Source organism: Diachasma alloeum, unplaced genomic scaffold (genome assembly GCF_001412515.2).
Source record: "Diachasma alloeum isolate Michigan unplaced genomic scaffold, Dall2.0 Dall_scaffold_00202, whole genome shotgun sequence".
Taxonomy (NCBI): domain Eukaryota; kingdom Metazoa; phylum Arthropoda; class Insecta; order Hymenoptera; family Braconidae; genus Diachasma; species Diachasma alloeum.
Window position 1 is genome coordinate 1,141,168 of NW_021680367.1, and position 14,493 is coordinate 1,155,660.

The 14,493-nt window shown below is 37.1% G+C and overlaps 4 protein-coding genes across 4 annotated transcripts; 2 read left to right on the plus strand and 2 right to left on the minus strand.

The window, feature by feature from the left end:
- Positions 1–646: 646 nt before the first annotated feature.
- On the minus strand, positions 647–4,823 carry LOC107035938 (THAP domain-containing protein 2). Its single transcript, XM_015253600.1, has 4 exons — positions 4,604–4,823; positions 3,315–3,513; positions 3,161–3,217; positions 647–2,147 (listed from the first exon to the last, which is right to left on the minus strand). Exons 1-4 carry the CDS (start codon positions 4,672–4,674, stop codon positions 1,710–1,712), a joined length of 765 nt encoding a protein of 254 aa, XP_015109086.1. The 5' UTR covers positions 4,675–4,823; the 3' UTR covers positions 647–1,709.
- A 92-nt stretch (positions 4,824–4,915) lies between these two features.
- On the plus strand, positions 4,916–7,441 carry LOC107035948 (membrane magnesium transporter 1). The gene is made up of 3 exons (XM_015253616.1): positions 4,916–5,191; positions 5,285–5,337; positions 6,499–7,441. Exons 1-3 carry the CDS (start codon positions 5,110–5,112, stop codon positions 6,691–6,693), a joined length of 330 nt encoding a protein of 109 aa, XP_015109102.1. The 5' UTR covers positions 4,916–5,109; the 3' UTR covers positions 6,694–7,441.
- LOC107035947 (proteasome subunit alpha type-7-1) lies at positions 7,345–11,191 on the minus strand. Its single transcript, XM_015253615.2, has 5 exons — positions 10,982–11,191; positions 10,337–10,463; positions 9,207–9,320; positions 8,550–8,683; positions 7,345–7,714 (listed from the first exon to the last, which is right to left on the minus strand). Exons 1-5 carry the CDS (start codon positions 11,081–11,083, stop codon positions 7,442–7,444), a joined length of 750 nt encoding a protein of 249 aa, XP_015109101.1. The 5' UTR covers positions 11,084–11,191; the 3' UTR covers positions 7,345–7,441.
- On the plus strand, positions 11,187–13,727 carry LOC107035946 (sentrin-specific protease 8). Its single transcript, XM_015253614.2, has 2 exons — positions 11,187–11,292; positions 12,996–13,727. The coding sequence occupies exon 2, from the start codon at positions 13,000–13,002 to the stop codon at positions 13,654–13,656; it is 657 nt and encodes a 218-aa protein (XP_015109100.2). The 5' UTR covers positions 11,187–11,292; positions 12,996–12,999; the 3' UTR covers positions 13,657–13,727.
- The last annotated feature ends 766 nt before the right edge of the window (positions 13,728–14,493 follow it).

Genomic DNA, 14,493 nt, shown 5'->3' on the forward strand with positions numbered 1-14,493 from the left:
TCGAGTCTTGAGAGGGTCTGAATGTAGAATTATTTGACAGAACGAAATAATCCGCAAAATTTTGATGACATTTCAATTGATGATAGCACTATAACATGAAAAAATAGAAGATAGAACAGTGAAATGAGAATTTAGAAAAAGAAAATCCATTCGGAAGCAAATTGCTAATTTATTAGCAACATTTTCTATAACTATTTATTTTAAAAATTGGCCGTTTTGGATTTTCTCGACTCGTAAAAATCCTACTAGTCCCACAATTTTCAGCATTTTTCAACGAAATGTTTTGTATGTATTCGAAATTACTCAATTCCTTCTGTTGAATAAAAAACCAGTGTTATTGAAAAACTAACATTTCTCTCCACAAAGAAAAAATTACCAAAAATATACCAAAATTTCCCATCAAGTACTTGTGGTACTCGAAAAAAGCGGCGCTCCCCCTTAAAATAAGACTGGAAATAATGGAAAACCGTTATAAATAGTAAAAATATTTATCCTCACTTGTCACCACAACAAAGACCATCACAATATCTTACACATCGGTGTCCGCCTAAAATTCCTTTGGAAAAAATATTTTGGAGAAAATTCCTTGGAAAAAATTCCTTCAGAACTAATTATTTTGGAAAAAATTACTTGGCAAATAATTACTGTGGAAAAAAAATTTGAGAAAAAAAAACTGGAAATATTTTTTTTTATATTGGTTGAATATTTTTTTAGTTAACTATGGAATTTCCGGAGAGATTATGCTGTCCACAACAAGTTTACCCATGGTTCTGGGAAAGAATTATTGCATGAGGCATTTTTACAGGAGGAAATATTGCATGAAAAAATTATTTCCGAAGGAATCTTTTCCGGAGGAATTTTTTTTTAAGGAATTTTTTCCAAAGAATTTTTTCCCAAATATTTTTTCCCAGAGAATTATGTACTGGAACTTTTCCGAAGGAATTTTTTTTGAAGGAATTTTTTCCAAAGAATTTTTTCCGAAATATTTTTTCCCAGAGAATTATGTGCTGGAACCTTTCCGAAGGAATTTTTTTTGAAGGAATCTTTTCCAAAGAATTTTTTCCCAAAAAGAATTTTGTGCGGGAACCTTTAAGGAGAAATTTTTTTGAAGGAATTTTTTCCAAAGAATTTTTTCCGAAATATTTTTTCCCAGAGAATTATGTGCTGGAACCTTTCCGAAGGAATTTTTTTTGAAGGAATCTTTTCCAAAGAATTTTTTCCCAAAAAGAATTTTGTGCGGGAACCTTTAAGGAGAAATTTTTTTGAAGGAATTTTTTCCAAAGAATTTTTTCCGAAATATTTTTTCCCAGAGAATTATGTGCTGGAACCTTTCCGAAGGAATTTTTTTTGAAGGAATCTTTTCCAAAGAATTTTTTCCCAAAAAGAATTTTGTGCGGGAACCTTTAAGGAGAAATTTTTTTGAAGGAATTTTTTCCAAAGAATTTTTTCCGAAATATTTTTTCCCAGAGAATTATGTGCTGGAACCTTTCCGAAGGAATTTTTTTTGAAGGAATCTTTTCCAAAGAATTTTTTCCCAAAAAGAATTTTGTGCGGGAACCTTTAAGGAGAAATTTTTTTGAAGGAATTTTTTCCCAAAGAAGTTTGTGCGGAAACCTTTCCAAAGGAATTTTTTAAAGGAATTTTTTCCAAAGAATTTTTTCCCAAAGAATTTTGTGCGAGAACCTTACACATTTCATCCATCTTACTTCCTAATCCTCCTCCTTATTCTTTTTGTGCACCCATTTTCTGATAGTCGATGGGTGGGGAAGTGTGATCTTCTCCCTCAAGCATTCATAAGCCTCTCTGCTGCAGAGGTACATCGTCATGGCAAAGTCCTTCATGAAGTACTCGTGCTTCTTCTTCAGGGAGGGAGAGACGTGGTGAGCGAGTTCGTTGAGGAAGAGGTCCCTCCTCTCCTCGGGTATGTACTTGTGGATGGCATCTGCAATCACGTCCATATCTGTCCTCTCAACGTGCGACTTGACTATTATTTTCAACTCGTTGATCCTCTGCTCTGCCCTCCTGAGACGCTGATGAAGGTTTTTTTCCCGACGCCTGAGCTCGTCGATGTCCTCGAGGGTGCGCTTGTTCATCATCGTTTGGACACCCACGTCCATGCTCGCAGGGAAAAGATTTTCCTCTGGAGCCTGGGAAGATTGAAAAATCATCTTTTACAGTTTGGTACAGGCTACAGTATACACTGAGAGAAAAACGACAAAGTTCTCAAACAAGTCTGACTTGTGTCGAGAAAATAGTTTTTTGAAAATTATCAAAAAAGGATTTTTGTGTGCCAAACATTTTAAAATTGTCACCGATGTTCACCATCTGTCTAATACTATTAATTAAAAAAATTATAACTTTGTTATAATACCCTTAAATGAAACAATAATAATGATATGATAGCAATCTTGTAACTTAGGGATAAAATATCTGGAATAGAAGTAAAATTTAATTTGAGACCAGGGATAGGCATATTCATCAATGATAATTACCGTTAAATTGTGAAGTTGTCAATTATTAACATAAATCTTAAAAATTGTAAATATTAAATTATCCAACTTGTATATTTAAATGTTGAAATATTCTATAATCAATAATTTAGGTAGGAAGATTGACGATTATTTGGATGATCGAAAATCAAGTACCTAAATTTAGAATTAGCTTGTTAACAAAAAAATTACATTTCAACATATCACTCTTGTGATATCAAATTTTACATTCATTTTGTTTTCACTCAATCTGTCTAATCTAAAATAAATTCAGTTCACTAAACAATTTTATCTCAAATGGTCTTTAAAAAAAACTATTGAATTTTCCTGAGGTTAAACTTCAGGAAGGATCCCTACTAATCTGAAATTAAGGACAAAAAACCGAATGTGCACTTTTTTGTTTTGATTCTATTAATCCATTCGGAAGCAAATTGCTAATTTTTAGCAAAAAAACTATACTTGATTTAGACCTGTGCAATGGGCCACTTGTTTAAATATCCATTGTTAATAAATAAATAATTGAAATTGTTTAAACTGTCGAAAATCTTATTTTGTTAGGAATGAAAGGGGTTTAGGGGAAAATTTCAATAAACATTTTTGTGAAGAAATGCCTTTCGAGAATTTTTTTTGCATTTCGAGATAATGCTCAACTTTTAGATAATTTTTCTTACTTCATGCTCGTCGTCTGATGGCTCCGACAGCATTTCCAAGTCAACAAACTCTGGTTCCTGCGATCAAATAAAAAGTATCACTGATTTTTAACACAAATTCTCCAGTTTTTTTAATTGTAGACAAATTGAACTGTTGTTAAAATTGAAAAATTACTGTAGCTTCTCCAAATAACGTTGGAACCGCATCCTTCTTGAGGGAATTTCTTAAAGTATTGGTGTTGAAGCAATCTGTGAAACTGCTCTCGTCGAAATGTTTACTGCAGACAGACGAGTAATTCAGATTAGTGTTTCTCAGTTTCTCGGGGGGAATTGCATCCAGCCATTTCTTCCGGGCCTCTTCCTTCTTTGGAAAGCTGGAAATAAGATTTCATGCCGTAAAATGAAGTCATCATTGTCAAGGCATTGAAACAAATAAGAGAAATGAACATAATTGTGGACGTTGAATTAGGAATATTGAGTGAGGAAAATGATAACTTCGTAATTATCTTGGTGATGAGGGGCACTAGGAGAAAATGTCAAGAGACCTTTTTTGTGTGCCTGTGTTTTTAAAGAATAAAATGAATGAATGAAGAAATGAAAGAGAAAAGAGGGCGATACGTGAGGGACTGGATGTGTGACGCCAAAGAGGCAACGAATCAGATCAGAAAGACTGAATAGAGACGATAGGTTTGAGACTGAGTTTATGGAATTGAGGTGTGATATGAGAAGTGTTTGGAGCGAGTGACAGTTTGGAAAATAAGAATGTTTATGCTAGATGGAGGTTTTGGGGGATGCGTGTGGCCTGGGTGACGGAATTAAAGAGATCATTGTGGGTGACAAAGAGTATGGAGAATGAGTGTAGGTGCTAGTGAGAGAGTGCTAGGTAACGAAGAAAGTAATTAGAGTATGCTGAGATCAGAGAGTTTGGGAATGAGTCAGTGTTCGATGAGGAGAGCTAGAGAGAAGATCGAGAGCAATTGTGATGATTATCGATACCCAATGTCTACGTAACATCTATCCCTGTGGTTTTATATTTTATTCAGTTATATTTCCAATAAAGTTTGTCCATATCTGGTATGAGGACTGAGTCTTGACAATGATCCTCCATTAATTGCGCAATGCTTCTTGCAAAATAATTCAATTGACAATAAATTATAATTCATGATTAACTCATGACGCAACGAACCAATCAATTGATTAAAAAATTCCAATAATTGTCACATGAAATTCAGGGAGAGCAAAATATCCAGTTGATTGCTAATTATCTTAATTAGAAGAAAATTCCAATGGAAATTTTTTCTAGAAAATTGATTTCCCCACAAAAAATTTCTGATGACTGAAAAATTATTTAGATATCAAAGCATTTGGTTCCGCATCCATTCGACGATGAAATTCATCAGTATTTCACTGATACGTCTTAATTATCCACTCGTTCATTTATTTATTCGAGATAATCTTCAATACCTATGGAAACTGAGGTCAGTTCCAGGCCACCACTCGCTCTTGCAGTCCCTGATGCAGCATTTCCTCACCATTTTCAATAATTATTAAACCTAACTTCAACATAAACAGTCTTTAACTCTCACTGAAAGCAATTGCCAATAAATTATGCGATCATCAATGGGCACTGAATCCTCTTGGATGTTTGCCCAGAAACGTCAACAGAATCGTCTTCATTTTTCGAGGTTAGAACGCCCGACATAAACAAAACTCAACTAAATCCTGCGTTGAAAACGACTAAAATCATTCTGTCGTTTCATGGAAATTTGTTGTCGAAAACATTCTAACCTGAAGTATTAAGTTATTGTGAAGTCATCGTTCTGTCATTCTTCAGTTAATTATTGATGATTTGATGATTGTTGGGCGGAATTAACACCGGAATTAGGGAATTTATTGAGTTATTGAGTTGTTTTAGAGGGAAAAGACAGGAGTATATCGATTTTGAAGGGATTCATTCAGTTATTGGAAACATGCCAGCCACATCAACACACAAAATCATCACAACTCTGGGATTCATTTCGATTTTGCACGCGGCGTATTCAGCAGCTCAACGTGAGTGTTTTAATTGATTATCGTAATTTGATTTTTGAATGTTCTTTCGGTTAATTGAGAATTTGTTTAATGAATTGATTATTTATTCTTTAGATCGATCGTACTTGAGGATAACTGAGCAGGAGTTCACGACTTTACCAGTGGATGTGAGTAATTTTTGTTGATTAATTTTTGAATTGGATGTTTAAAGACTGATATTCACTGTGAATAATCAGGATTGATAACGAATATAGTTGAACTTTATTGAAATAATATAGTCACATGGACGATCAAATTAATTCCACTTGGAAAACAGAATTTATCGAATATTTTTTGTTTTTCTCCCTGTCTCCCTGAACTTCACGTGGAAATTATTGAAATTTTTTAATCAGCTGATTGGTTCGTTGCGTCATGGGTTAATCATGAATTATAATTCATTGTCAATTGAATTATTTTGCAAGAAGCATTGCAGCAATTAATGGAGGATCATTGTCAAGACTCAGCCCTGATACCAGATATGGACCAACTTTATTGGAAATATAACTGAATAAAATATAAAATCACAGGGATAGATGTTACGTAGACATTGGGTATCGATAATCATCACAATTGCTCTCGATCTTCTCTCTAGCTCTCCTCATCGAACACTGACTCATTCCCAAACTTTCTCATCTCAGCATACTCTAATTACTTTCTTCGTTACCTAGCACTCTCTCACTAGCACCTACACTCATTCTCCATACTCTTTGTCACCCACAATGATCTCTTTAATTCCGTCACCCAGGCCACACGCATCCCCCAAAACCTCCATCTAGCATAAACATTCTTATTTTCCAAACTGTCACTCGCTCCAAACACTTCTCATATCACACCTCAATTCCATAAACTCAGTCTCAAACCTATCGTCTCTATTCAGTCTTTCTGATCTGATTCGTTGCCTCTTTGGCGTCACACATCCAGTCCCTCACGTATCGCCCTCTTTTCTCTTTCATTTCTTCATTCATTCATTTTATTCTTTAAAAACACAGGCACACAAAAAAGGTCTCTTGACATTTTCTCCTAGATCCTAGATTATCAATCAGGAATCCTCAAGTCCTTGGGACATTTTCCTTAATTAATATTCTTAATTCAGCGTAAAAACTCATCCTTCATTGATCCCACATGGAACCAAAAATTGCAATTTATTATTTTAATTTTTTTCAATCCATTGAAAGGTAATTAGAAGAGGGATAGAGTCAATGGAAATCGTCCTCTTTGCCTTCATTCATTTCCCCAAAGGATTTTAGTAAATCCAGAAAAAAAATAAAAATCATTGTTATTATTTCTAGATACTTATCCAGGGCATTCTAAGCCTCTTCATCGTGATGTACGGAGTCCTCTACATCGCCGGAGACTTCAAGGAGATCCGGGCAGTCGTGGACCTCGAGAACAAATCCTGGGAGAGCACCAGAAATCTCCCATCGTTCCAAATATTCCATCATCGAGGAAGATGTCTGTCTCAAGACTACGTGCCCCCCTACTAACCCCTACTTTCTTAAATTATTAAAAAATGCAGGAGTTCACCTCTCGAAAGTACCAAAAAAATTCATTAAGAAATGACACGATATCTTCAATCAATTCCTGACTCATTAATTATCTTCGTAATGAGTGTTTTTTGTAGAGAATTTAATTTTTAATAAAATGTCGACATTTCCTCATGAATGCACTAATTATCGGGACAATTCCCCAATTAACACCTGAAAAAAAAATTCAATCGTTTACAAAATCCTAAGATAACTATTAATTGTCTAATTTTTTCGGTAATGAGTGGTTTTAGAGTAAAATATCTTCGAGATTTTTTGTAAAGAATTAAATTCTCCACAAAAAAATGTCTTCACATTTCCTCAAATGTACTAATTACCGAGATAAATTACCCAATTAGCACATAAAGAAATAATTCAATCGATTCCGAAATCCTCAATTAATTATCAATTACAAAATGTTTTGTAAAGAATTCAATTTTCCTCAAAAAATATCTTAATTAATTAATCAAAAAAGCCATCAAATTCACTCATCACCAGAACTGTAAATAATTCCAAATTATTTACTGCACAATGAAATCAATAGCATTTACAATTGCAATTTAAACTCCTCCCAGTCACAGATCCCCAAAAAAAGAACCAACTGCAGTCAAGTAATCGTAAGACATTTTAATGAAAAAAAAAATCTGCCAATTTCCGTTACAATAATTATTCATGAAGATATAAAATAAACATTAAGATATCACTCCAATCACTTCTTCTGCTTCTTCTTCTCGGCCTCTGCCTCCTTCTCCTTCTCAATTTCCACAACGTATTCACCTATCGTGTCACTGTCCAGCATCTGGACAGGCTGCCCCCTGCGCATTATTGCGATCTCTAAATTTTTCTGTCCAGAGGTCACCACCTCCAGGAGTGCTCTGATGGCCAGTTTTATCGAGCCCCTCTCGGTGGACACCTCCTCTGGAGTGTAGTACTTCTCCAGAAATTCTTTGACAGTTTTCGCTGCACGTCCAGTGGCATTCGCCTGATAAAACCAAAAACAATGAACTCTAAACATTTTTCTTATCAACTTTATAGAGAATTATTTTTTGCTAATTACAAACTTATTTATTAAGACTTCAGGCGAAGACCCATCAGAGCCTGTCAATAGTACACTGAGAGAAAAACGACAAAGTTCTCAAACAAGTCTTACTTGTGCCAAGAAAACGGTTTTTTGAAAATGATCAAAAAATAATTTTTTTTGTGCCAAACATGCAGAGTGCGCCGGAATGAAAAATTTTTGTCGGAAAAATAGATTTAGGAGTTGAATTTTTCTGTCACTTCCCATGAGGAGTTGGTGTTTTGTTACCCACCATGGAAAATAACAGCTAATAGATAATTTTCCACAGCGAATCAGATATTTGTAATTTTCACTTTTTTCAACTCATTCTGAATCCCAATTGAAAACGCTCTTTGAAAAATTTCAGAATTTTTTCTATTTTTTTTTCATCATTCTATCATAATTTTTGGGAATTTCTGCATGCTGTAGCCCTCAATTGACAATTTTGGATTACGAAAGATTGAAAAATCCAGATAACATTCGAAAGATAGTACACCCGGGCCTTAAATAGTTAGCCAAATAGTTTAGTCAAAGTTGTTGTTTACTGTGACATTAGGAATGGTTGATATATTTATAGTTTTGTTAGATTTCTATGGATTCTTTCTTTTAGTAGGCTTCGATGGCCACCTGAAGTCTGTAATAAATTATTTATTTTTAAAATTTTGTGGTAAATTCATTGATTAATCTCTGGAAAAATCAAACGAATTGAAGGTAAACAGTGAAAAATGGAAATGAAGGGGACAAATTGTGGTTCACTCACCTTCCATTCATGATAAATGCCTGAGGGTTCAGTCTGGTATAAATGTGGGCTTCCATCGTAGTCAAAACCAGCTAACAAACAGGAAATACCGAATGGACGCCTACCATTGCTCTGAGTGTATTTTTGCTTCAAACCTAAGGAGAAGAGAGCAAAAATTACTTTCAATGTTTTTAAAGCTTGAATTCAGTTGGTTAATATTTTAAAAAATGAAATGTTCGTTTGTTATCACTCTTACCGGCTGAAGATTGAATTGAAAATGTTGGACATGGAGTTTTTTATGTCATAATAATGCGAAAACTTCATTCAAGATAATAAAATCCATAGAAAAAATTTTTCATTCAATTTACGTTTTTCATAAATTTTATTCAATGAAGAAATTAGTGAAATAATTATTCATCTTTTATTTATTTCTTCGTTTATTCTAAAAAATGGGATTTCATTCAAAGTCATAATGCATAAAGTTCTTTCCATCATTTACAATTAAAAAATTTATATAGAATACTGAAATAAAATAGAGTAGAATATTAAAAAAAATTTTTTTTTCAACTTGTGAAGTTTGAGTTTGAATTTAGAGAAAATTTGACAGAAATGATCGAACAGAAGGATGACAAAAATTCCATGGATTATGCTTATATCACAAAATATTGAAAATCTCACCAGCAATGTAACGAGTTATGTACTCCAACGTAACAGGATCCTCAACAGTGAGTTTGTGGCTCTGGCACTCGATCTGTGCGCGATTTATCAGCACTCTGGCATCGGCAGTGAGACCTAATCATCAGAATAAACAATCGAACACTTAATTAGACTAGTTAGTTTAAAGAATTAATGATGATAAATTTTCCTCAGTTATTGCTTCCGAATGAAAGCCAATTTTTTGTGTTAGAAATTTTCTTATAAAAGATCAATCGAATTTCATGAATTTTCTCATGAATGCAGACTTTAATAACCTCTGTTCATTGACACCAATTAAAATTCAATTTTTCATACAGATTTGAAAAAATTGATATTTTTTCAAAAAATGATTTCTCAATGATCACTCAAAAATTTGTCATCAAAATGGAATTAGTCATGCCTCAAAAAATTCATAACAATACCCTCTTGATTCTACCAGAATATGATGGGGGTGGCACAATTGGTTGTTGAGTTACAGCACATTGTTTATGCGATTTGAAAGAGAAAATGGGTTTTTCATGATTACTGAAAGAATCATCAGTAATAGCAATTAAATCAGGGCTTGAAAAGTATATTTCAATGGCTTCTTAATCAAGTTGAAAAATGGTGAGAACAGCATCATTGCTTATCAAGTTACACAATACCGTCATGAGCTTTTTATATAAAAATCTCTATCTCTATTAAACTCAGGTAGCAGTCTATTATGTTGAATACTTATTCATATTGACTCATGCTCCCGACTAACTTCTGACAGAACCTGGGTTAACTCTGGCTAAATCCTGAATAAACCCTGATTAAATCCAGGCTACCCACTGATTAAACCTTGATTGAACCTTGATTAAACCCGGACTGAAAACGAATTCGAGTCTTAAGAGGGTCTGAATGTAGAATTATTTAACAGAACGAAATAATCCGCAAAATTTTGACGACATTTCAATTGATGATAGTACTATGACATGAAAAAATCAAAGAAGAGAATAGTGAAATAAGAATTAAAAAAAGAGAACCCACTCGGAAGCAAATTGCTAATGTATTAGCAGCGAAAACTACACTCATTTATTAAAAAATTCAATTGTCCACTTGTTTTAAACTCCCATATTGTCAAAACATACCGGCAAACGCCATGACAACATGATCATCAAGAAGGCAGATTTTCCTGACAGTCCTCTCCTCCTGGAGTTTAGCCACCGATTTCTTCTCCACCCCCAGCACCACGACATCCTGACCCCTCACCCCGACCTACCGAAGCCCCAAAGAAATTCATAAATCATCCAACAACATTAATTAATCCTGGAATTGCAGTAATTCATCAATTTTTCGTTCGAAAAATTTGAAGCAAATGATGTAGAATTTCACTTCCAGGGGTATATCTCGATAACCTGATGAGATAGACCAATGAAAATGATCTCATTAGATCGCCGGGAAAAATTCCGATTCCAAACCCTGGTATTTAACCCATTTTGCCCCGCAATTAATACTACACCAGCCCAAAAGTTATTTTCCCCCACGAAACAGATTTTCCCATTTATCCCAGGAACTCGATGAGATAAAGGGGTTCAAGACCAGAGTTTTGGATCGGAAATTTCCCGAGCCACATGATGAAGACATTCCCAACCCCTCCCCACCCTCTCGCCCCCAGAAATCAATGAAAAAGCGTTTTGATTGATTTTAGAGAGCAATAGATCGACGAAAAATACTGACAAAAGAGTATTTCCAGAGTAAACAACAGGTTATGTTCTCCAAATAACTCAACTCACCGCAGTGGATCCCTTCCTGACGGCCTCCTGGGCGTACTCCACCTGCAGGAGATGGCCATCGGGCGAGAAAACAGTGATAGCACGGTCGTACCTCGCAGACATTATCGAGAATTAATGGAAAATTGGGGTAAGTGTGGAAAATGACTCGACCGTTTTACTCGCTCCGGCGTTTGACTTGTCCTCGGGGGTTAAATGGGGCGTTTGGCAACTCATACGGGACTGGTGGCGCCTCTCAGGTCATTTCCAGAGGTTCAAGTAGTGATAAACAACATTTTCAACAGTCGGATTGTTGCACTGAGCTCCAACAAAGGGTGAGTGAACAAGAACTAAGTTTTTTCATTTGCTGAAAGTTTATGATTTTGTCTGAGTGACTGGGGAGAAATGAGAGTTGTGAAGATCATTTGTGGTTTTCGTTTGAGATAAACACCGGGTTTTTGCCGGAATCTGGAGGTTTTAGTGTCGAAAAATGAAGGGACAATTGGTGATTGAGTTGATTTATCCGAATATTTCGTAATTTTTTTTTTTTCAAGAAATTATAGACAGATCTTTTGGACTGGAAAATTTCAATACATGAAATTCCCTAGGGTTGAGGTTTTGTCAACGTTATAAAAATTATTAAAAAGTGAGAAGGCTCTCCTACTGACCCTCGCGAGGGTCGAACGTTGCAAGGGTCATACCTTGCAAGGGTCAAATAACAGAGACGGGTAGGGCAATCACAAGGGTCCAATGATCACGGAGCTCAACTAGGCAGGAAAATCACAAGGGTCAAACGATCACATATCGAGCCAAATATATGAGAAAGCTCTCCCGTTTGAGCCGTGCCCTCCTTGCCTCTCCCAGTTGACCCTTGAGAGTGTCCTGCCTGTACTCTGTCGTTTGATCCTTGCGAGTTATGACCCTTGCGACGTTCGATCCTCGGAAGATATGACCCTGATGACGTTTGACTCTCGCGAGGTATGACCCTTGTGACGTTTGACCCTTGCAAGGTATGACCCTCGTGAGCACTGATAGTTACGTCAGGGGGTTTTTGATCAACTATTTACCGTTTTTTATCATCCATACGTCGAAGGGTCGAACGGTCATAAATGAAACGAAATAGTTAGAAGGCTCTCCCATTTTGCCTCGCGAGGGTCATACCTCGCAAGGGTCAAACAACAGAGGCAGACAGGCCAATCTCAAGGGTCAAACGACCACAGGGGTCAACCAGGGGAGGCAAACAGAACAATCGCAAGGGTCCAATGGTCATGAGGCTCAACCAGGAGAAGCAGGCAGGAAAATCGCAAGGGTCAAACGATCATATGTCGAGCGAAATATATGAGAAAGCTCTCCCGTTTGACCCGTGCCCTCCTTGCCTCTCCCAGTTGACCCTTGAGAGTGTCCTGCCTGTACTCTGTCGTTTGACCCTGGCGAGTTATGACCCTTACGACGTTTGACCCTCGCAAGGTATGACCCTCGTGAGCACTGATAGTTACGTCACGGGGTTTTTGATCAGAAATTCCCTATATTTATAATTTCGCTTACCTTATAAAAATCATCAAAAATTGTCTTGGGAGGGCATCATGACGTCACAACTCCCTATAGGGATATACACTTCGGAGTTGACTCACTACGAGGCGCTACTTGCGCTCCAGTGACGATGATAAAGCGAGATTAATCATCGGGGCTGATCAATCATTTTCCGTCCATTCCTTAATGATATTATTTTTAAAAAAGTTCTTATTGATATCAAAAAACTAAAAAAGCCCGTTTCTCTCAGCCGCAGTGATTTAATTTCTCAGAACAAAAATCGACAAGAGATGGCCCTGAACTTCAAGGTCATCCGGACCTTGCGATAAGATCATTTTTCACTTATTTTTTCTATAAAAAAAACGATTTGGAAAATTCAACTCTGAATTTAGACATCAATTTGACATAAATCATGAAATGAAAGAACGAAACAAAATGCGAAAAAAAATCGAAAGGCAATGATTAATTGGATCAAATTAATCATTCCCGATGTTCTCCACCAATCCAGACTCATGTCGAGCCCCCAGGACATCATCCTAAGTTACCACGACGTCCTCATCCGTAAAAATGACCTTCAAACCCTGGAAAACCACTCATGGCTCAACGACACCATCATCGGTTTCTACTTCGACTACCTAGAGCGCGAGAAAACCAAAGAATCCCCCGAGAACATCGTCTTCTCGAGCCCTGAACTGAGCCAGCTCTTGAAGCTCATGGACGTCCAGGACTATGGAGCCATCCTGGACTCCAGGATAACCCAGGAAACCGATTTCGTGTTCTTTCCGGTGAACAACTGCGACGACAGGGAGGACCCGGGTGGTGCCCACTGGAGTCTCCTAGTTTATTCCAAGCCCGAGGGCTCGTGCTTCCACTTGGACTCCAGCGGGGGCTTCAACGGGACCATCGCCAGGGCATTCTCCAGGAAAATCCTGGAGTTCCTGACTGGGGGGAAGGGGAAAGGCTTTGTCGAGGTGAAGTGTCCGCAGCAGGAGAATTCCTACGACTGTGGGATCTTCGTTCTCTGTTTTGCTGAAGTTATTTTGAGACATTTGGCAGGGGCTGGAGAAGTGGGAGGATGCGACTTCCAAGGGGTGGAGGGGGAGGTGAAGAGCGCGAGGAAGCGGATTCTGGAGTTGATCAAGGAGTTGAGTAGAAGGGACGGCAAATGAGAGGATTGATGAGAAATGAATGGGTTATTTTGTATTTGTTGCTCCTGAATAAAAGGATTGTATTTGGCAAATTCGAAATTTCTATTTTTTTGGTTTGGAAGAGAAAATATTGTAACGTTGGGGGAATGTTGGCTGCCAATGTCGGGGCAATGTTGGCTGCCAATGTTGGTGCAATGTTGGCTGCCAACGTTGGCGCGAGGCTGACTGCCAACATTGGGACAATGTTGGCGGCCAAGGTTCGGTCAATATTGGTGGCTAAGGTTGGGATAATGTTGGCTACCAAATTTGGGACAATGTTAGCGATTAACGTTGGGGCGATTTTGGCCGCCAATGTTGGGACAATGTTCGCTGCCAATGCTGGGACAATGTTGGTAGCCGACATTGTCCCAACGTTGGCTACCAATGATGGGACAATGTTGGTTTCTAATGTTGGGACAATGTTGGGGCAATATTGAATTCCATACATTTTTTATGAAGTCATTATTAATACAGATCATTTGGACTGCAAGGACTCAATACGTGAAAAATTCTGAATTGTTAAATTTTATTTACCGCGCAAAAATGATCAAAAAATTGTCTCGGATGGGGATAGTGAAGTCACAACTATCTATACTTCGAAGTTGCCCCACTACGAGGCGCTCCTTGCGCTCCAGTGACGACAATAAAATAAGGTTAATCATTGCACGTGATATAGTACAGTACGTAACTAATGCGGAAAGCAGGCGATTACTCACGAGGGCGGCGCAGCCGCCTGAGTGATACCGCCTGCTGTCCGCACGTGTTGCGTATACTATTTTATATGATAAGTGCGTGATGAAGTTCGGGGGTTGGGGGGGG